Source organism: Triturus cristatus, chromosome 11 (assembly GCF_964204655.1).
Source record: "Triturus cristatus chromosome 11, aTriCri1.1, whole genome shotgun sequence".
Classification (NCBI taxonomy): Eukaryota; Metazoa; Chordata; class Amphibia; order Caudata; family Salamandridae; genus Triturus; species Triturus cristatus.
Genome location: NC_140594.1, coordinates 740,111,279 through 740,134,926, shown reverse-complemented (window position 1 = coordinate 740,134,926; position 23,648 = coordinate 740,111,279). Strand labels below are relative to the sequence as shown.

The 23,648-nt window shown below is 44.5% G+C and overlaps 1 protein-coding gene across 1 annotated transcript in view; it reads right to left on the bottom strand.

Moving 5' to 3' along the window:
- Positions 1-22,788, bottom strand: part of CUL3 (cullin 3) — a 611,025-nt gene extending 588,237 nt beyond the window's left edge. The window contains exon 1 of the mRNA XM_085634401.1: positions 22,429-22,788. Coding sequence (XP_085490527.1) covers positions 22,429-22,491 — 63 coding nt within the window. The 5' untranslated portion in view covers positions 22,492-22,788. The remainder of the gene's footprint in view (positions 1-22,428) is intronic.
- Between the last annotated feature and the right edge of the window lie 860 nt (positions 22,789-23,648).

Below are 23,648 nucleotides of genomic sequence, written 5' to 3'. Positions count from 1 at the left end.
AGGTATTTCAGCTTACCAGGTGTGTTGTTTATCTTTTGATCTTGTTCTTAGTATGCTTATATACTGGATTGATTAACAACCTATAATAAAACCCATTTAACCATATTTAGTGATTCCTGGTCCTAACTGTGGGGTCACATTTGATCCAGAAGCTAGAAATGTATTGTTGATGTCTTCTACCTTAAATTGCTTCAAGCCAACCAACAAAAATCCATATCACCAATGGGGGAAAATCTTTAGCGACTATTAAAAGATTGAGGTTTAAGTACCAGTGAGCAGTCCGAAGCATAACGAGAAGCATAATCTTCGCCTCAGTGTCCTTAACAGAGTCAAACATTGGTCGCAAAAGCTAGAAAATGTTTTACTTCTAAATTTTGTGTATGCACATATCGTAGTTGAATTTGTAAAAGCTTACCGTTTGATTACAAATGCCAGTGTAAATAAGGATTAAGGCCTGTTCAGCTACAAGTCAACCAAGCACACCAAATGAGTTAACAAGCGACCTCGGTTACTACACTAATGCAATGATCAAAAGTGTACCAAATGCCTTCGATTTTCCAAATATATAAATCCTCTAACAACGCTAAATCGACAGTGTTGCTGAAGTCAACCAGAGGTAAAGGTTGAAAGCCCTAGAAGACGAAAAAACTACTTAAATCTGAAAAACTCATGGTTATATACTGATTGCATAAACTGTACTATTTGTAGGAAGGAACCGAAGAAAAGCAGAAACTTTTAGTGCCGGAGTCTAGCTTTCTGCATTGAAGATTTTGTCAGTTACTATGTAGTTGCTGGATTACACACATGGAGTACTTTTTCTTCTTGATTTTTCAATGTTGTCTTTTAGATTATTGGTTTATTTATGCTAGTCTCATCCTGGTTGTGTCTTTTTATTTCCATAGAGTATAAAGAAATTGGTCCGTTTTAGCAAAGAGAATTCTGGACTAGGTCAATACAAAACTATTCAGATCGTAACAACGCAAACATTGAATGCATGAATAGAAGTTATTTTATAAAAGAGTGGAAATAACGTAAGGCATCCTGGCACTGAAGGCTCTATACTGAGGAAAGCTAAAGTTGGAAGACACAGGGTATGATTTTTTTTTTTTTTTTTTAAACACATGGTTAGGGATCAGTTTGAGGTCAAGAGGGAGCTTGTTCCACAGTTTGGTCGTAAGATGAGAGAATGATCTGCCTCCTTGGGTTTTAGGACAACTAACAGGGATATTCACTAAGGCTAGGTAATCGGAGCGCAAGTAAGGGGTACCAGATACAGCAAGAATCTTCACATTAAATACGTTCGATCCACCTTGCTAAGAGCTCAATGAATAATACAGAGGGTCTTAAACTGAATTTGTTTCTGCAGGGCTAACCAGCGTAGGGTACGAAATTGGGCGTCTGTGGGCATCAATTTTTCGACCATTATATTTTTAACAGCATTATGCTTACTCAAGGACAGAAACCACACTGAATACAATCACAGAACGTACATGTCAGCAGTTGTTCAATTATACTGAACTTGAGCATTCTCTTGCAGCACTGTGGTGAAGTGCAAGTTCATGTATTAACGAGACCCTTGGGATAAGCTGGTTTCAGAAACAGCAACCAAACAATCTAAAAGATTCCGCTTGCTAGATTCTTTAAGCAATAAATACACTCACATTCCGTCACCACCACTGTTCCCGTTAAGGTGCGCGCGCACACACCTCTATTAACGTGAGCGCACACTGCCCGATGTGCAGCACGCACACACCCACGACATCCCGGGAGTGAATCCCACCGCTCGCTTTTTTAAAGCAGCGGCGCGATTCGGGAGTGAAGGTAAGGCGGGCTTTGGGGCTTGCGGTTGTCGGCACCTGCAGGGCAGATTGTGGGCTTTTAAGTATTCATGTTAATCACAGCCCCTTCACGAGCTGTGATTAACATAAATACTTAAACAAAAGCCCACACTCTTCCCCACCAGGCCCGGTTCCAGCCAAACAGGGGCCTTGGCCCTCGCAGTGAGGGCTTGAAGGTATGCGCGCAACGCCATGGGGCTCAAAGTGCTGCAACCCCCCCTCGTGTTTGTCAGCCCGGGACGAGACAGCTTCCCGGGTGCACACAGACAGTTTTAGAGATTATCGTAGCCACACCAGAGTACTTCACAGGTCTTTAAAAGACCATTTACATGGTAACAAGGCTTTGTTTATTTTTTCACCCGTTCATCTCCACAGGGCGAAAGGCGACAAATCCTTTCTTTGGCACTGGTAACCTTTGGCTACTGTTCTGCTGCGTGGATTTTTCTTTTTCTATGCAGCGCATGAGAGAAGAAGTTTATTTATTCCGATTTACCTTTCCTGACCCCTGCAGCGGCTTATCACATCAGGCTGTGACACAAAGTTTGACTAATGGAGTAGGTACGAGAATGTGTTACTACATAGTTCGCAGGCTACGCAGGAGCACCGGCAGGGAAGTGACGTCGCGGCCGAGGGATTCTGCACTGATCCTGGTCCCAGGCCGAGCGGCATCTATGCTCTTGCGGGTGGCGGCGCGCTGACAGGTGCCTCGGGGGGAGACTGAGCCCCGAACGACGAACGATAGAAGCGCAGGAGCCAGAGGTGCCCTAGTGACGGAGGAACGCTTCGGTGCAAGTGGCGGGGGTCCCGCTTTTGACCACATGCAGCTCTCGTGGTTGTGGCGTCTCGAGCTGCCAGCACCTTCACGCTTGGCTTCCCCGGGAAGTGAGTCCAAATCTCGAGTGGCGGGTATCGCCTCTACCCCCGTGGAGAGTAAATAGCAGGAGACTGGGAGTCCCCCGTGTTACAGGCAGCACGACAATGGCTTGTGGAATGCGGCCGATTCTTGCGTGAAACTTGCGTCTGCTTTCTACACTACATGTCCCCAAGTCACGGCAACGCCTTACCGTAGGGTGCTCGAAGGTACGTCTAGAGGCCCCGACCCAACCCAATCCAGGTGTCAGGACAAACCGCTTAGCACTCTGGGACTTGTAGTTTAGTTTAGTAAGTGAATGTGAAGAATAAAATAAAACGAGGGCTGGATTAGCAGTTTGAGACTGAACAGGCCTAACTTCAGAGCTTTGCCTAAATTTATAATAGTTGTATTTTGCGATTGTGGCGGCGGAAGCACAAATCCCGTAGCAGGAGAGAGGGTTCAGTGTGCCGCTGCGTCCTGTGGAGTGCTGAGCTTGTGCCCTTTACGTTTGCAAGGAGGCCAGCGGGGGCTCGAGGTGACTGCCTGATACGGAGGCTGAGTGGAGAACACTGGAGCCCGCTGCTGCGAAATACAAAAGAGGCGCATTATTTAATTAAGGACTCGAAAGTCCCAGGAATCCTTTTAGCTGCGCACATCTGCTGCTGGGATAGAGCAACGCCTCCCCTACTGACGCTACTTATTCCACCACCACCACCCCTGGGAGCAGCCCGGGACAAGGGAAGACTGTCTGTGGCCGTCCTCTTTGTGGCTCCAGAATTGTATTACATCTGCCACAGTAAGTACTGCTGGGGATATCTCTAAAATGGCTGCTCAGGGAACAAGGAGCAATACAATGGCCAGTAGAGGGTTGGTTACTGGCACTTTAGACTATTTTATTATTAGGGCAAACTCAGTGATTGACCAGGGTATTATCCTCATGGAGTGCAGAGTGTCTCAGGACCTAGCAATGGCTAAACGATCTTCCTTGGGCCACCTTGCCAATGCTCGGACGCCTGTGCACGACAATCATACCAATACCACCTGCGTCCCAGCCCTGGTACATGCTCCTCAGGACGATGGCCACATCTCTTCAACTACAGGCTCCAAATTCCTGTGGCAACTGTGGTACCAGAGGTTTCACCTTTGGCTACCTCGCCCGTGAAATCACCGGCAAATCCATCGAGGGGAAATCAAAGAGCGGCAAAATACACTAGCTGCCACTAAAGTGATTTGTTACAGGAAGTCTAGAACAGCGAAGGGCCGGACTGGCAGTGTTACATCCTTAAAACCCAAGGGAGGTCTTACCTTGAATGACTTGATTGGCTCGGACACTGACTTATCCCTGTCATCTCCAGCTTCAAAAGGACCCACGACTCCGGAGCAGGTTCAGTGCATGGGGGAGGCTAAGGGGGAGGACGATATCCTCATAGAGAGACTGGGGTCCTTATTAAAGTTTGCGCTTGATCCGTTAGATCAGAGACTAGCTCGCATGGAATCTCAGCTCTCTCAGCTACAACAGGCTATGGCTGGGAATGGGGTAAAAAGAAAGAAAAAAATGCAGTCGGCGGATACAGCTCAAACCAGTTCTGTGCCCATTGGGGTTGCGAGTCTAGTTAATTCTCCTATTGCCGGGCCCCCTATCAAAGCTGCAAACATGGCAGCTGTGGTCACAGGAGTAGGTGCTGGGGCACTACCGCCAGTCAACTGGAGTACGTCCACCTCAGACACGATAAAGGAGGGAGAGTCTCTACCTAATTTTACACCCCAGGTTGCGAAAAGAATTGATTTACCGCCTGAAACCAGTCCGTATGTGGTGGTATTGACCGGTATTCCTGAAATTAGCAACTCAGGTCAGGAATCATTTATGTCCTTAAAAAATAAAGTGACCCAGTGGCTCAATCATAATAGGCCCCTACCGCACAATGTCAAAAGTGAAGTACTGATGGTACGTAGGATAGCTTGGGTGGGACACAGTAGAAAAACCATCCCAGGCGATTGTGTTCTGGTTAACTTTAGGGACCCGCGCACAGTAGAACACATTTGCAATTGGACTCATGACAGTGCAGGCTCAAGGATCAAACCCTATCCCCTGTCCGTCTTTTACCCTCGACCTGTAACGCCAGTTTGCGCATCGGATTGGTCACTGGTGATGCAACGGCGGGGTCAAAGGGTGAACAGGGGCGGCCACAGAGACCTAATCACCCAAAACTACCCTGTGACCCATAATAGGTTTAGTTTCCTTGAAATGGTGGACTGACTTCATGCGGATAAGGAGCTGAGGGTGGGCAATTCCCAGACTAAGGACCCTAAAAAGACTACTGAAGGTGCAGAAGAATCTGAGGGTGGTCCAGAAAGAGCGATTCCAATTATCCAGACCTGGGTACCTAAAACGGCAGAGGGGCTTGTGACTCAAAGTGTGGTGCTACAGCACCAAGCTCAACCTGATTGTGGGGCACAGAGTGTAGGTGAAACACTAGGAAGTGCTGCAGTAACCCAAGCAGCCACGGTACTGACATCAATTAAAATATTGTCCTGGAACGTGGCGGGTTAAACAAGCTACATTGCACAGAGTGGGGTGCCCTGGTAGACCAGATGGATTTATGTTTGTTTCAGGAGACTTGGGCCAGGGAGGAACACTCAAGAGTGGGATTTGCCACTTATCATGTACCTGCAAGGTGGGGAGGGAAAGGAAGACCTTCTGGGGGATTGGCTATATGGGTTGCTCTTCACTTGGGTTGCGTGGTGGAAAATATGCCCACTCATTCAGAGGATGTGCAGTGTTTAGTACTTAAATGGCCAAATGGGTATGGACTGGCGGCTGTGAACGTTTACTCGCGGCCAGTTCGGATAGGGCTTGAGTCATCCACAATCGATGATCTATCCCAATTCCTGAGTACATTGCCAGGGGATTCTAGGCTTTTGGTGGCAGGGGATGTGAATTGCCAATATGAGCCTTTTTTTGGAAGTAGCGAAGGCGCGCCTATGGGAGAGGACGACTATTGGGCGATCCCCCAATGTCAGTCCCCACGCCCTAAGGTGTGGTCCCCATTGGCTACTCAGATCACAGCCCTTGCATTAAATAATTCCCTTAGGGCTTGTAATGGGCGCTCAGCGTCCGATAGCCCATCAGTATGCACCTATAACAAGAAGGGGCAAGAGTCCCGAATCGATTACATCATGGTGGAAACCCTGATGTGGTCGATGCTCATTGATTTTAGGGTAGTTGAGAGGGCAGATAGTGACCACAACGCGTTATGCCTGGAGTTGGTGAATCCAGGGCAACAAGAAATAGACTCACTTAATGCAGGAGGAGATGATGAGGGTACTGGTCTGATCTTATCAAGTAACAGGCGTAGGGTAAAGTGGGGGAGAATAGTAGGTTCAGAAGAGAACTTAGCTAAAGTCTACAACATAGTTCTATCACGACCCCTGGAGGTCGAAATTCTAATCTCCCTAGATGCTCCCAGTGACTTCAATGGAGAACTTAGTGTAATCCATTCAGATTTGGCCAATAACCGGGCGGAAGTCTTCTACCCCCAGGCACCCACAAGAAGGCCCAGACAACCTGCCTCATCCTGGTATAATTCAGTATGCAAAAGAGCAATCTTGTTACAGCAATTAAGGCAGGGCACAGCAAAATGGCGATCCGAGATTGGAGATTGCAGATTGCAGTACAAGGAGGTTATGGGGCATGCAAGAAAAGAATGGGATATGGAAAGGTGGATGAACCTAAAGCTAGCCCTGGACACAAAAGATGCGCGCAGATTTTGGTCACTTGTTAACCATGGTTCGGGTGACCCAAAATCTGCTATAGAACCGAATATTGCGCCATCAGCATGGGAGGCCCATTTTAAAGGTTTATATGGGGGGGAAGCCGCGTTGTGTAGTTTGCCCGACCCACAAGTCCCAGAAGATCAGCAGGATTCCCTGGAGTTTACCTTGGGGGAGGTGATAAGTGCAATAGGTAAACTTTCAGTGGGAAAGGCCCCGGAACTTGATAAATTACTGGGGGATCTTTTTAGACATCAACCTGAAATCTGGGGCCCCTATCTCCTTGTCGTATTTAACGCTATCTCGAGAGGCATGGAAATTCCCAGTACTTGGCTGGGGGCAGAGATAGTCCCGATATTTAAGAAGGGGTCACCTCTGCTCCCAGTCAACTACAGTCCCGATATTTAAGAAGGGGTCACCTCTGCTCCCAGTCAACTACAGGCCAATCAGCTTAATCGACGTTCAACAAAAAATATTTGCAAGACTGGTCCTGGACCATTTGTTGACGTGGATGGAGGATCACGACGTACTGAGCACCTTCCAGGCGGGATTCAGAAGGAATACGTCCACTATGGATCAAATCTTCCAACTGATCCTATTGTACTGGAAGACGGTAAAGGTAGAGGGTGGCAGCCTATATATGGTCTTCGTGGACCTCCGGTCCACGTTTGACCTAGTCCCTAGGGGGAAACTCTGGGCTGTCCTAAAGGATCTGGGCCTCCCACATCAGATTCTAGTGCTACTCATGAGATTGCATGAGGGGAACTTTGCCCAGGTTCGCTGTGGCAAGAATGGGACGCTGTCACCAAGGTTCCCCGTTGGCAGGGGGGTGAGACAGGGTTGTGTCTTAGCACCGACCCTGTTCTGCCTTTATGTCAACAGGGTAATCTCACATCTGGACAGTGTCCCTGACAATGACGCACCGAGGCTGGCTGGTAGGAGGGTGCCGGCGATTATGTTCGCGGACGACACCCTCCTACTCTCCAAATCTCCCATGGGGATTCAGAGGATATTGAATGGCTTTGGGGACTTCTGTCGGAGTAGAGGCCTTGAGATCAACGCTGACAAGACAAAATTCATGATTTTTAACCCACCAGTGTATACTCGCGCAAATCCATCACTGGGCGATGTATGTCTGGAAAGGGTTACGACCTTCCAGTACCTGGGTGTTGTAATTCATGAAAATTTGTCATGGGGTCCGCAAAAGGCCAAATCCCACATGAGACTTTCACAGTGGTCGGGTGCTATCTCAAAGGTTTCCAACTCATCAAGCTTTAGACCAGTGAGTCCCGCCCTGGAGGTCTATAAGATGCAAGCAAGGGCAGCTGCACTCTATGGGGGTGAGCTTTGGGGTCACTGTGCTGCCCCTGAAATCACTAAAGTGGAGTCCAAATTTGCAAGGCGATTACTATCGCTTCCTCAGAGTACTCCATTAACACCGTTGAGGTTAGACCTGGGACTGACGCCTATTGCAAATGAGCTAGCAGTAAAGCCCCTAAGGTTCTGGCACAGACTATGGACCACTCCAGATCTTTTAAACTATAGGGACAAACTTAAACAGATCCTTAGTTTTAATTGTGTAAGCAAAATCCCTTGGCTTGCGTTCATTACGCGTGAACTTCTAAGTCTAGGACTACAATCCATGTGGGAAGATCCACATGGGGCATGTGGTCGGATATCACGAAAGATGTTTACCAAAATTTATAAAGGGCAAAAGCTGGAACTTTTAATCACGCCCCCTAATCTGGGTTCCCTCACCAATTCTTTTTTAGAATTCAAAAATTCTTATTTCGAGGACTTCATGGAGGTTGTCTTCCCGATTTTAGCGCGTAAACTTTTTATCCAATGGCGACATGGCACTTTACCCCTCAAGGCCGTCACAAGCAAGTGGACGGCCTCCTCTAATAAGTCTTGCCCGGGCTGCAGCTGCGACTTAGAAGATGAGCTTCATGTTCTCTTCTTTTGTCCAGCATATACCAAACCAAGAAAATATTGGTTGATACCATTGTGCAGAAATCTGGGTTTTAAACATTGCCTGAAAACCAGTACATCGAGCCCTATTGTTTTTGCACTTCCAAAATTTTTGCTAGCTATGTGGTGCAAGCGGCGTAAATTAATCGATATGGATTGCTACCCTAATGTTTAAGCAATGAGTGTTTGGAACCCGACGTATTTTAAAATATTTTACAGATGAGAGGGTATTTTTGCCTGTACGAAAATATTGCCATGTGTATATAAATGTATTTTAAATGTTACTTGCCTTCCCTTCCCCCCCTTCTTCCCCTTTGTGTTTTACTCTGTACTCTTTTATGGCCAAATTGGCCGAAATAAAGAATTTTTGAATTTGTTACTACATTTTGTTTCCTTTTAAAATCTGCACAGTGTGTGCTTCATTTAAACAGTTTTTACCATTATCATGGCCGATGCAGGACAACAATAAGACAGTACAAAATGCCAAGATAACACTGGTGATCCTGCTGGAGAGCAATCATTTGTCTGTCAGATGAACTGTATTTTAAGTGAATAGATCAGTGGGTTACTGCCTTTGTCACAGAGATCCTTGTGTTACTTGCAGTTCAGAAGTTACAATCCTAACGTAGGACAGTGACCAATGAACTGTCATCAAAGAGCTGCAGACAAACATGAATGGTATACTTAGAACTTGGCTTTTTTTTGTTTTGTGATATAGCTAGAACTTCCCCTGTCTTTCATTATTCTAATGTTGCAAAAATGAGTATGTTTGGGCAGATATACATTTTTATCAGTAAAGCTGACCCCCATGGAATACTCTTTAACCCCTTCAGTGCCCATGACGAGCTGGACTCGTCATGGGCCGCGGTGGCGCTGTGCCCATGACGAGTCCAGCTCGTCATAAACCCCGCCCGCTAATGCAACGGCCGGCACAGGGCGGGGAAAGGGGCGGGCACTGAAGGGGTTAAGGTTGTGTTTCCCCAGACCAAACCCTCTTAAAATATACTGCCCACCAGTATGGATGACATGTGATTCCTACACCTTGTAATCCTCATTGGCCTATGTGACATTCCCTGTAGACTGATTTACATACTTGTATGATTCATTGTCTCTGTATAATGTGTGCGTGGTGTAAAGTACTGACACACACTACACTGATATGAGTAGCGCTATATAACGAATGAAATGCATATGAGAGAGGGGCTACGTAAAGATGAGGGGCACTGTTGGAGAGTGGCAGTGAGGGAATCTGAGGAAGAGGTTATGGGATTCTAGCTAGTCACTTTGTGGTTTGAGACGTATAGACAGACCCTCCAGGATTTCGCGATTTCGCGATTTGCAAAAAAATCGCGAAATCGGCACTTTTGTAAAAATGCCGCGATTTTTACAAAAGTGCCGCGAAATCCTGGCATCCAGCAGACCCGCCCCTCTCTTCCTCTTCTATTGGGCCAGTGGCTCTTGCCACGGTCTTGCCACGGGGCCAATAGACCAATAAAGGGGGGGCAGGCGCACCTACACCCCTCACCTGCCTGCTGTGCTTTCACTCACTTTGTCTTTCCTTTCCTGTTTCCTGCTGACGACTCCTCGACTCACCTGGTCTGGAGCGGCGCTGCTGGTGTGTGTCTGGATCGTCATCGTATCGTTGGACCTGCTGCCTGGCTGGTGCTGGTCGTGGATATCGTCGTCTCGGGAGGCCCAGAGGCCCAGGTAAGCTGCTGTGAGCGCTGAATTGTTGGGGGCCCGCCGCGTGCTCAGTGTGCGGCGGGCCCTCGGGAGGCATTTCTTCCGGGGCCCGCTGCACAGAGGGCACGCGGCGGGCCCCGGATGCCATGAGCCATGGTAATTTTGTTGTTGGGGGCCCGCCGCACACAGGGCACACGGCGGGCCCTCAAGGGGGCATTTTTTAAGCAAATTCACTGTGTATGCCCCCTTGAGGGCCCGCCGCGTGCCCTGTGTGCGGCGGGCCCTCGGGAGGCATTTCGGCCGGGGCCCGCTGCACAGAGGGCACGCGGCGGGCCCCGGATGCCATGAGCCATGGTAATTTTGTTGTTGGGGGCCCGCCGCACACAGGGCACGCGGCGGGCCCTCAAGGGGGCATTTTTTAAGCAAATTCACTGTGTTTGGGGGCCCGCCGCACACAGGGCACGCGGCGGGCCCTCAAGGGGGCATTTTTTAAGCAAATTCACTGTGTATGCCCCCTTGAGGGCCCGCCGCGTGCCCTGTGTGCGGCGGGCCCTCAAGGGGGCATTTTTTTTTTAAATTGACCCCAGGGGCACAAGGGGTGTGCTGTGGTTTTTAGAGCAGCGTAGTGGGGGGGGGGGGGGGGGGGGGGAGGAGTGCCATGGGAAGGGCTAGCAAAGCCAGCTGTAACTCCTTTTTCTTCCTTTTTCTTCTTTTGTAGTGTCCCGGAGGAAAGAAGCTGCTGGTTCAAGAGTCATTGGGCAGTCTGGCAAGTAATATATGCTTTCTGCTGCACAGAACTGGTAAGACTAAGTTTTGGTTTCTGTATACTTCCGGGGAGATGAATACCACATATGCTAAATATTTGTGACGTCCTACTTGCGATGGGTGGGAGCGCTGTGCATGGTTTGGTGATGGGATTCTGCGTGATCATGTGTGTTTCATAATTGTAAATTTGTTTTTTGTATGTCTTGAGGTTTCACTTTCTTTGCAGGTGGCTCATCCTTCCCCTTCTTCCCATTTTTGCCCAAATGTCCTTTTTATGTTTTTTATGTTTACCTCGCACCCACACTGCCCGCCACAGACTAAAAGTTGCCGAGCGGGACCACACAAGTGTGCCATTTCCCTTCGAAGGACCTCTGCCTACCTGTATGTTAACGCGCCATGTATGCAACTTTGCTTCAGAGTCCCATGCATTTCTAACCACGTTTACCCTATGCTTGCTTAACTTTCCACCCAACAACTGCAATGTCCTTTTCCCCTTTGGAACACATCTAGTAACAACAAATATATTTGTAGGTGAGTAACGCGAGTGTGCCACAAGCCAGAGATCTTTTGTATTCCAAGCGGCCAGCAAGCCACCACAACAAAAGCCCGATGGAGAAGTTTATGCAGCCTTTGAAGACTGTGAAGCACCGATCACATCTACCCACCCATATAACTGCAGCAGATCGGGCCAAAGAGTACAGCGCTGTGATGCATGCGGATGGTGGTGTGCTGTTTTGCAGTGTGTGCAATGTGGCGGTGGATCACATCCGGAAACACACTGTTGATATGCATGTGAAGTCCCAAAAACACTTGAAGCGCTGTTCAGATGATCCAGACCCTCACTCTTCGCCAAAACGTGCCCGTCAGATGACTGTCAACGCACTTTTCACAAAGAGTACAGCTGCCGGTGCGTCAAACCAGGAAATTATAAGTGAGTGGGTCAATGTCTGCACAGCGCTGAACATTCCGCTGAGCAAAACCGACCACCCTGTGCTGCGCAAGTTTCTCCATGAGCGAGTGCGAAATGGTGGAGCAATACCTGGAAGTCATCAGCTTCAAGAACGTTATCTCCCAGAGAGATATATAGTAGCAAAGATCGAGCTGAAAGAGCACTTGCAAGATAAGAAGATCAGTGTTATATTTGATGAAACACCTGATGTTGAAGGGCGGTGTGTATTGAATGTGCTATTTGCGGTTGTCTCTGCGCAGGGTGGCCGTAAGATCCACACCCACCTAGCGGACACAGTGTTCCTCTCACAGTGCAACCATGGGACTGTAGCGCAAGCAGTTGTGAAGGTGCTCACAGAGTACAACATAGCCTTTCAGGACGTTATTTCCTTTAACACTGACAATGCGGCATACATGCTCAAGGCATACAACACTGTTTTGAGAAATCTGTACACAAACTCCATACATATCACCTGCTTGGCACACATAATGAACCTTATTGGAGAGTCATTTAGGAAGCCTTTTGTGGAGCTAAATGCTTTCCTCCTGTACTTCTCGCGCATCTTTTACATGGCCGGGAGCAGAAAGAGAAGGTACCTGCACCATCTTGCTGAGAACCATGGGATGAAACCACGGATGGCACCTGATCCTTGCAGTACCCGGTGGAATTCTTGGTTTGCTGCTGTCCAGTACCATTGCAAGCATTTTGAGGCTTATGCTGGGTTTGTTGAGTCTGAGATGCAACTCAGCAAGTCTCCCCCAGATTCCCTTGAAAATCTGCAAAGGATTTTGAACAGCGACGAAAGAAACTGCATAAAAGTGCAATTGGACATTGTGGCCGAAAAATGCCAAAACATTTTGCATCTGATGGACTTATTCCAGAGTCAGACACCAGTAACAATGAAGGCGTATGATTATTTGGAGGACCTTCACATAGACCTAACAAACAATTCAGTCCTCACTCTGGAGTCACTGCAACCATTTCTGCAGACGACTGCAGGGGCTAAATTAACTCTGACACAGAAAAAAAAAGATAACAGCCCAGCTCAATCAAGCTTTTGAAAATTCTCTGGAAAAGGCGGGCAAATACATGGGGGAGGCCCAACCGGGCATTGGGTTCTTGAAGCAAGTGCGCCTTTTCAATCCTGCACGACTCTGCATCCTACCTAATGACAAGAGTGCATATTCTGCCATCCCTGGTTTCAGCAAAGTCCCCGATCAGGAGCTTTGCCTCTACTTTGAACATGTAGGCCCAGAAGCAGTACAGGCATCTGTTTCTGGGGTGACAGACACTGACCTTTTTTGGTGTGGGATGGCTGACCGCATTCCAGTCCTTTCACAGCTTGCAGCTGTGTACAAGGACTGTGTGACCAGTTCTGCAGATGCTGAAAGGAGCAACAGCATCTACAAAATTATTTTGTCAGCCAGACGACGGTCCCTCTCAGAGCAATCCATCCGGGCATTATTGTTCCTGCATTATAATCAGCAGCACAATATTGGGCTACATTTGGACTGCTCAGAAGAACTGCAGGATTAACACGACAAGCATACAGATACCCTGGGCATTTATTCAGTAACAGGTTTATGTCCTATTTGTAGTCTTGAAGACAAACAAAGTCTCTACATTGTAAATAAACCAAATATACATAGCTTCATGGTGTTAAATAACTCAAAAAACAAAGATCTGTGATCGTTGTAGGATAAACTGCCAAATAAAACGCCGCTAAATTGCCGCTAAATTTCCATATTTGTGCCGCTAAATTTCCATATTTGTGCCGCTAAATTTGCTAATCCATGCCGCTATATCCTGGGGGGTCTGTATAGAGGTTGGCTGCTATTTAGGCATCTATTTTAGTATTTGAGGAACTCCCTTGAATCGGATGCCCTACTGTGCCTTGTTCTGCGTTTTGTTTAAACTTATCTGCAAGTAAAACATGATTGAAGGTTGTTCCTCTTGATGCAGATTTTTAAATTTCAGGCTGAATTTTTCTATTTACTGTTCGAAAACACACTTACGTTCTTACAATCAAAAGCTATATTACTCTTCCGCCCGGGTGGTCTGTCGCAGGTTTTCTGCCATTGCAATGAATGGAAATGCAGCTCATTGATAGTTAATAGCTTACTGTTCTATATTAGGATTTAAACTTATAAACTGCAAGTAACAAAAGGGCAAAATTTCCCCACCCAATGAACAGTGCTCCAGTTAAGAATCTTTAGTAAAATCTTATGATGGTACCACCGTTGGGGGGCATATCATCAAGAATGGCTTTAAAATTATCGCTGCTTTAGCAGCAGGAAACTGTCGCTAACGCGGCGATAATGGGCTTGATATTATGCCCTTGAGCATTCCAATAGAAGCCCAGGTTCACACCAGAACATGGGCTTCTATTGGAATTCTCAAGAGCATATTATCAAGCCCATTATCGCCGCTTTAGCGGCAGTTTCCTGCCGCTAAAGCGGCGATAATTTTAACGCCGTTCTTGATAATATGCCCCTTGGAGTCTTGTGCTTTTATAAACCTGAAGTATACTTGCCTGTGTAACCAATTCATGTCATGGAGTGTTTATCCAATTTGCAAACCGACCTTAAGACCCTTAACGTGGCGCTGTATGTGTAAAAATGCACCATCTTTTCACTTTTTAAAGTAAACGTTTGGAGTAACATTTGGCGCTGCACACGCGCGCGGTCTGGTTCCTGACGCACATAGCCATGGTTGCAGCGCACAGAGACCCTCCACTGCCGCACACAGAGGAAAAAAATTAGAGGGAACATTGGTCACCACATCAAACAAATTCAGTACCACGGATATTTGGGAAACACACATAGGTCATTCCATTATATATTCATAAAAAATACATTCCACACCAGTCTGACGCCAAATGGGTTAAGGGTATAGACCACTGCATGGGCTTAAGCCAAAATACCAGGTGTGAGGGTGCCCCCCGAAACACCACAAAATCTGGAGAGAATGGGCCGACTTTACAGGCTTGCCGCAGCCTTGGTCTATGAGCGGAGAACCACACTTCCACAGAGGAGAATTAGAGTGAATAAATGGGGATCAAGCCACTCAAGATCTCATTCATGGCAACATGCTGTTTTAACTCTCCTCTATATATTGTGTCACGGCGTAGCAATATATACTCCACGAAGTGTTGCCATAATCCCGTACTAAATGCTTTGTGTACGTTACCGAATGTGGAAACAGTTTGCTTAAAGCAAAAATCAATTAAAATGTTTTACAAAAAAAGAAAATGCATCTTACAGAAAGTTATTGCATAGCACAATCAATGCACCAAATTAACGAAAATTATATAAGAAACAAATATACAACTCTACATTAGGAAATGGGGAAGAGGTTTTTTTTTTTTTAAATCCAATCACTTTCTCAATGAGAAGATACACTCCCACTTATTGTGTCACTGCATGTAGCCGAATATGTTCAGTGACATATTGAAATCCTCCATGCATTGTGGGTCCATTTATGTGTTCCGTCAAAGCGTTTCAGTGGTCTAAGCCAAGTAAATTAGCATGGCTCCTCCCAATCAAATATCTTCTACTTTATGTGACCACGTTCAATTTGTAATTATGTTTTACGTGAAACCCCTCAGTCACTCGTGGGGAATAAACAGCAAAGCAAAATAATTCATCTCAAGATTCAAAAACCAATTTGATTTTAATTCTGGGGTGGTCTTAAATACAACTACAAAGAAATACCTTTCATTAAAAATGGGTATCAGGATGAAGAATTTGAAATTCATTAAATCAGTCGAACAAGTAGCAGAGTAGGTTAACCAACAGCCAAATGTCAAGCAAGATGCTAACACATACATTTTTATTTTAACCCCAAGCTATTCTTTCCACAAGTAAATGTACAAGTTTAGCATTAGTAACAAAACTTGCTAGCTGTGTTTAGATGTTCCCTCCTACTTCACTCACTTCATATGCTTTCTCTAAGTTTTCTCCTCAATGCAAAGGTCTGTGTTAAACTTAGGATGTTATATGCTCTGCATGGCATGGGCAATCCCACCTTATCCATTCTACAATAGAACTTGCACAACACAAGCCAGAAATGTCCACATCACAAAAAGAATGAATGCAAGACTGAGGCACATAGTTACTACGCTGCTCAGTCATATTGAAAAGATCAAACATTAACTTTGATAGTTTTAAAATACCAAACCTTAGAAAACTTAATTTACAGTCTCAAACTCAATCCTCAAAGGAACAACTCTCAGATCCATCTTTAGACTGATTCTGGGATACAAACTGCTTTGTGACATTTCTGAAGAAGTTAAATATGCTGAAGAGCACTAGATGGAAAAATACGAAGGGGAATCCTACATGATGTGCTTGAGATGCTTCAGATAGATCTTTGTTAGTACAAAATACAGAGTATAATTAAATCTAAGGACATCAGATGGAAATGCAGGTTCTCTGTTCAAGAAACAGATTCAGCTATACCTCAATAAGTCATAAAAAGGGCTGTGCAGCACATTAACTTCACATAGGAGTGTCAAATGTGTTGATGGTTGAAAGGTTTCCTTTTTTAGAATCAGTGAGAGGATTTACGTCCTTGCCATGGATGTTTGCAAAACATGATAATGAGCAGTAATCATACTGCAAGTACAATTACATTGTATAGGTAAAGGAAATACTGCCAGGCGCTAAACTTTGAGATTGCTAGGTACCTTGAGGTAGCATAGCTTCATGTAACCAACAAGATATAGTTCATTATCTGAGAGACAATATAAAGTCCTTGAACTGTGAATATTTCCTAGAAATTTATTTTTGTCACATAAGAAGGTTCAATTTGAGTTAACTATAGCAGTCTAATTAGGACGTATAATTTTGAAAAGTGAGTTACCCTTATCAAGGGGGATAAAGATATTTGGGCAAGGAAGTCTAGATAGTTCTATTTGTACTCATAAGTGAGACATCTTGAATTGAAAGATCAAATTATTGATCGGAGTGACTAGTTATTGCAAATTTGCATATTTGAGCCATGAAAAAGTGATTTGCAAAACACATGTTGGCTGCTATCAATTACTCTGTATGAAGAATCATGGTTGTCAAATTTTATATGAAGAATTATGTCAAATTTAACATTCATCTGTGAAAATAAAAATGTATGAAATATTCATAGTGCAAGGACTTTATATTGTATCTCAGATTAACCCTGTTCAATACATACATGCCCCCCTTGACCACGCAGGTCAAATCTTATGGCATGAACATCATATCATGCGCTGGCGACACTCAGCTCATCCTCTCCCTACCCTCACCCCACTAACACCAAAACCAATTTACACAGGTAACTAGCGAAGCTAGTTGGATGCAAAACAAATGCCTCAAACAACACTGACAAAACAGAGGTACTCAGCAACACCTCCTCATGGAACGACTCCTGGTGGCCAGTGAAACTGGGCACCTAGCACACTCCAGAGACGACGCCAGAAAACCAATTTGAAATGCTGCAGCCAGGTTCATTCTCGACCTACTGAAGAAGAGCCCACATCACACCACACTCAGAGTGCTCCACAGGCTCCTGTCCTAACAAGGTGCCAGTTCAAACTGCTGACCCGTGCCTACAAGGCCCTGCACAACAAAGGTCCAGTCTACTTTAACCACATACTGAACTTCTACCAACCCGGCAGACAACTACGCTCCGCCTCCCTCTCGCTTATGCCCCGCTTCCACAAAAGCAGAAGCAGTGGCCACCAAGACCTGGAATGGCCTCCCACTCCACCTCCAGACTACATCCACTGTACAGAAGTTCAAAGAGAGCCTAAACACCTGGGTGGTCGCCTGACAACTCCCAGCAGCATCCCCCCCGCCTCAGCACCTGGATACCCACACGGGTGATAAGCAGAGCTCTACAAATCATTGATTGATAATCAGTTATACAGGTACGGTTGTGAAACAAAGTACCACTTTATAGCAAACAGTGGTCATCAAGTTTGTTTCAAATAATACAAAAGGTGATCTCAATAAAACATCCAGGAGGCTTGTATCAATACATCTTCCACAGGGAGAACTGGATCACACAGCTGCAAAAGAAATATAGGCTACATTTATTAGAAGTTGACAATCCCATAGTAATGACAAGTATGACGTATTAGGAGAAAAATCACCAAACTCCTCCTTACTTTAGATTGTTATTTTGTAAAGCATGCACACATTACTTTTACCATTTGTGTTCCATGACTGAATCAAAAAGATGGCCTATTGGCTCAGTGTTTCTCTATCAAGACTACCCGCTCTGCGTATGTTACTTGAATTGAGGTCCTGGCAAAAACTTTGTCAGAAGAGAGGAAATTTAAGTAGCGGTGGCATTGCAAAGTGGGAATCAATGTCACCAGATAAAGTATAAAAGTTACTTTCCAGGATATGTTCTTATTTAAGGAGATTTTCTAAATCCCAATTATGTAGTGCATGGATATAATAGATATCAACAAATTTAGAAGTTGCAGAAGAAAACCATTACGAGTACTCATGGATACGTGGAGTGCATGATGGCGATAAAATAAAATTAATACAAGAAATACTTGACGCCACACTTCAGGAGAAATAAAAAAGCGAAGATCTTAATAAGCCCCTGAAGAAGCAGAAAAAAAATCCAGCCTGGGAAACACGTTTTCCAGTCAATCATGTCACCTTCCACTTTTTCAAGAACCAATATCTAAGTTCAACATCATAATCTGCCCACAAATAACTTCAGAAGAGTGACAAGAGCATTACTGACATTTAAACTGCAACTTGTCTCCAACGTGCAACTGACGTACTGTTTAATGTATCAGGATACAATAAAAAAGTTGGAATACCAAAGATCTCAATGCATGCAATTCCAACTATCCAGAGGTTTGTAGAATGTCCTAGAGCTCAATTAAAGACAGAGAGTGGATTCTAACGTAAGTTTGTTTTGGAAAATGTGATTAACAAGTCAGGAATTATACATTTTAAAAAAATTAAAACCCCGTCACCAACATAAAACACAAATAGAGTTCAAGTACCAAACTCACTATTTTGCTACAAACAAGCCCAAAATATAGACACTGTGGAACAATAATATAGAATACACTTTTGATACAAACATTATTACATGCCAAGCCCTAAGCTTCAGAGGTAGCTCCAACCCGTGACTCAAAGTTAGCCCTTTCAGTATGAAGAGTACCACATTCTTGTGGTGGTCGGATGTAATTCTTTTTTGTTGGAGCATGTAATCATAAGTGTACTCATTTGTTCCGTGCTTTTTATAACTAAAGTAGACTGAGGAGAATGAACACTAACAGTTGTTGTGAAGAGGACATGCATTTATTGTACACAACAGATTAAAGACCTGGGTACACAGTTGGTCTAATAGATGGTCTTCAATTCAATACTTAAAATTATGAAAATATGTTTATTAAGATTATGTTGGTCAGACAATCCCAGAAGACCTCTGTATATTAAGAACTCTTTAAAAAGATTCCAAAGAGAAACAGGTGTTATGCTTTTGATGTTTTTTTTTGTTGTTTTTTTTAAAAGAACCAATTCTAAGAGGCACTTTAAAATCCCCTTAATTAACACGAACACTATATTAGACTGTGTAACAATGAGTGGCACATAATATATGGTTCTGGTGTCTTTTGCACAGTTAATAAGAACGTATGATAAAACTAATTAGTAATTTAGATATGTTGGGTGATATCCAACAAATATTTTATAAACCTGGCATTAAGGATATGTGATTTTGTTACACATTTCTACATTGTAATGCTAACTCTTGGAAAAATGTCTCAAGGAGACTGGAAATGTTCTGCAAGAGAATATATGAGATATACCAACAAAGTGAATTTTTCCACACTAAGAGGTTGCAAATTGTCTTTTTTGGTAAATAGATTTTGTAAACGTCAGTTATTTTTTAGCAAATTGGCCTTTGCTTCAATTCAATGTCTAAGATGCCCAAAACAGAAAAAAGGGAACGGGTGGCATATGATTTGGACACGTCATGCTTAAGTTATTGGCGCTAAATGTTTATAAAGTCACAGTTAAAGGACATTCAATTACAGCTAGACTAATTTACCACTCCAGCTCCCACCCACAGTGAACCATGACCACCTGACCTTTGTTCAAATCCATCAAATCTCCCTAGCAATTACAGTGGTTTAATAGTGATAAAGGGTGTAATATGTATATTTGTTCAGTTCAGGATCAGATGCAAAACTGTTGATTTGTTTAAGTCTTTTCGATCTAAGAAGTCAGTACTGAACCACCGGTAGTCACATGAAATATTGCCATTTTGTCTAAGGCTTTTACTTATGTAATGCTGGTGCAAATTTTGTTAGTGACTTTTAAAACTGGTAAAGTAATGTTGATCCTTTGATATGCTTTTATATGAAGCTGACAAACAGTATTGTTCTGAAGAACTTTATGTCTTAAATTTATCCCCAAAAATGAATAGCTACTGGTATATACCTCTCGATAGTCTTTTTACTTTAGGAGTGGCGTGGGTTATCAGTAACCACCTCTTTTGGTGAACAACAAATAGAACTGTGCCTTCATTTGCTATCTCAGCAGCATGCTGAGGAGTTGGCATGCTACGCAGGTTGCAGAGCTCTGCTGCACTAACGAAAGATTTAGGCAGGGCCACAGGGATTATTTGATTCTGCGGAAGCAGCTTTTTTCACATAATTATCAATTTGCCACATAATCCATCAACTGCAGATTTAACAAAGTAAATTTTTGTTTTGATCTCAAACAGATCAAAAGTTACTAATAAGATGGTGCCATGTATTCACTCACAGTGGAAGGCCCTTAGCAAAGAGCTGGTCATCTTTCAGTTGCTTATTTCTGTATTTGTTCGCTAAGCTGGTATCAATGAGGTGAAATATCTGCCAGGCAGCATTTCCATGTGTAAAAATTACAAAGTAATGAAGTAATACTATCAAATAATGTACTGCAATATATCCCATAATTTGTCTTTTTTTAACCACATAATCTTAACCCTGCTGCAGAATTTGATGCTACCCTGCTGCATAATTCCAATGGCCCTGGATATAGGGTAAATACGGTGAGCCAACAAACCACAGGAGTCCTGCCGATACTCCTATATCCCCAACCCTTTAGGAGCTGAATATGTAGAGTTCCCTGGTGAGCCACTGAAGCAGACGGTGCTATTTCAATATGTGTGGGACTCTGCATGGGATGCTTTGGCGAGTTTAGCATATACCATGCCTGTCTGACAACACCTACAAAGAGTGCTGGATTGTAACATTTGATGTGTGTAAATGAGTATGTGTAAGAATGCTGTCGCTTTTTCGTAGATCTCTGAGAAAGAAGTTGGGCGTGGGTCCGAGGCTAGACCGTGCTTCTACAAAGCGCACCACGTAATGAGAGTGTACTTTCCTGGTACAACTACGGATGATGAAGAGCTCGGGCGCTCGCATTGTGTGTGACTGTGCCAAGTAAATCCAATATTTACACTGTCACGTCTTAGAGCCCCCCCTTATTTGCAGTTTATCTCTTGGTTGCCTATGCACTGTCCATCACTGGTGCTGGAACAATTTTCAGAGTGGGGGTACTGCTAACAATGTTACATCACTGAACTCATAGGGATTGTTAAAAATCAAAGCGTTACACAAAGTGTGGAAAATAAGCAATGGCTATTCTGCAGCAGAGTAGTAAGGGGTGTAGCCGATTGTGCAATTTGGAGCACACTTAAAAATATATTACCAAAACATTGTGTAGTAGAACAGTGTCATGTACAGACAGAACACTCAATTGAAATAGTCGCAAAATTTGTACAGATATTTTACTGTTAAAAACGTATGCGTGTAAACGATAATGCATTAAAAATCAGGTTTCAGAGAATATCTGTCATTACCACAAGTGCCCAGGTTTGTTTTGATTTTATTCAAATCTGTTTTTATAGCACTTTGGAATTACAAAAAAGTGTTATCTTGTGCTAACTAATATATTTTGAAATATCTGAACAGTTCATTTATAGGTATTTAAATGTTTGAAAACAAGTGACATCCTATAACGTTTCCTTTCCCCACCAGCAAGATTGTCACATAAATAAAAATTAAAGGGACCTTTATTGTTCATTCACCTTCGGACTCCAGCATGGTTATTTTGGCGGTGCTGGAGCAACCACTTCAACCATACTTCCAGCGCCTATGCTACCTATTAGAGATCTGTATACATAGGTAGTGGAGTTCTGACTTTTCAGAAGGAGGAATGTGTTATCCTCACTTTCTGCCAGAAGAGCTCCACAGGTGGCTGATCTGTCAACCTCTTTCTCGGGATCAGCCAAAGTAACAACATTGATATGTGGAAACCTGGCAAGGAGCCAGCCGGGGGTTTGAATGAAGCCCCCGGGGCTGAGAGGGAAACTGACAGCGGAGCAACTGTCAGATTCACATCAACAACTCAAAAGAGGGGAATCAGAGTCCAGCTTGGGACGGTGGGGTTGGGAAAGGGCAATGCTTTTCGATCAGTAGGTGGGAGTGTAAGAAGGGGCACATACAGTATTGACGACCACCCTAGTCTCCTCTTCTAATAAAGGCTGTCTAACAACAAGATGACAGGCCCGCCTCCGAAACCGCATCCTTCACTCACCGGGAAGGCCCGGATCCGCATCTTGGTGTCCTTCCGGCCCGTGCTCTTGCTGAGGTTTGACATGTCGGGGGCTCCCAAACCCCTCAGTGCGGGGGGAGCAGGGAGGGATTGTCCCTGGCCTCGGGGGCACCTGCCGACCCTGGCTTTCCACTCCCGGCTCGCAAGGTCCCCCCGTTCCCGCACTCCTTTGGATGGGCTGGGTGGGCTTCAGTGTCCTCCACCTCCTCCGCCCCCGCGATGGCGCCCGCTCATCCCCCTCTGTGCGCAGGCCACAAACAGCTACCGCACGGGAGTCTACGGGAGCCGACACAGGGACACAGACGTGATCTCGCGACACTTCACAACGACCTGTGAACCGACATTAAAGAAACAGACGAAGGACGGTAAGGAAGAATAGAAGCTCGGCTTCCGCACCTATTTCGGCCATCTTAGAATGGAGTGATTAAAGTTATTTAGGCAAGTAAAGAGTTTAAGTCTGCAAATTCACAGTATGTTTGTATATAAAGATATGTGTATTTGTAGTTTTCTTGATGTTTTGTAAATAATGTGCTTTTATTTTTTGCGGAATTCTTCATGTTTCCTATTGTTTTTGATCAATTTGCTTGTAGAATGCGAGGCAAAATTTTTCCTTTTTTAACTTTATTTAAAATGCAACTAATTTCGAACATTTGCCTCTAAACAGAAACCCCAGTAGCTAACACGCTTCAAGGTGGCGCACGCCAAAAGACGTACTAAACGATCAGTTCTGTGTTTATTCTTTTTTTTCTTTTTTAAATTCCTCTAACCGGTATTCGGAGTAACCTTCTCCGGTTCGTATGGGGTGGAGACATTGAGGATCCTGGGAAAACTAATTACTTGTGGCTATAGTTCAGAAAGAAGAACTGAAACATGAATGAATGCTACAAAGACACAGTAAACGTTTCTAAAAACAGCGCAGGACTAAAAGACGCCTAAGCAGAGCGGTATTTGTGGAGACCAACCGTAGATGTTAACCATCCTCTGACCTGGATGCTCAGACTCATTTGGCTCACGATTTTTTGTATGTAAATTCTGTATTTTTCTTCCATGACTCTTCTAAAAACAGATTTTATTGTGTCCCTTTGACTTGACCTACGGTCCAACGAGGTATACATACATCGTGTGCAATGCATCGCTGCTTTAAAAGTTGCTATCTACATGGATGTAACGAAGTATATACCGTGACTGCCAGTGCTAAAGAG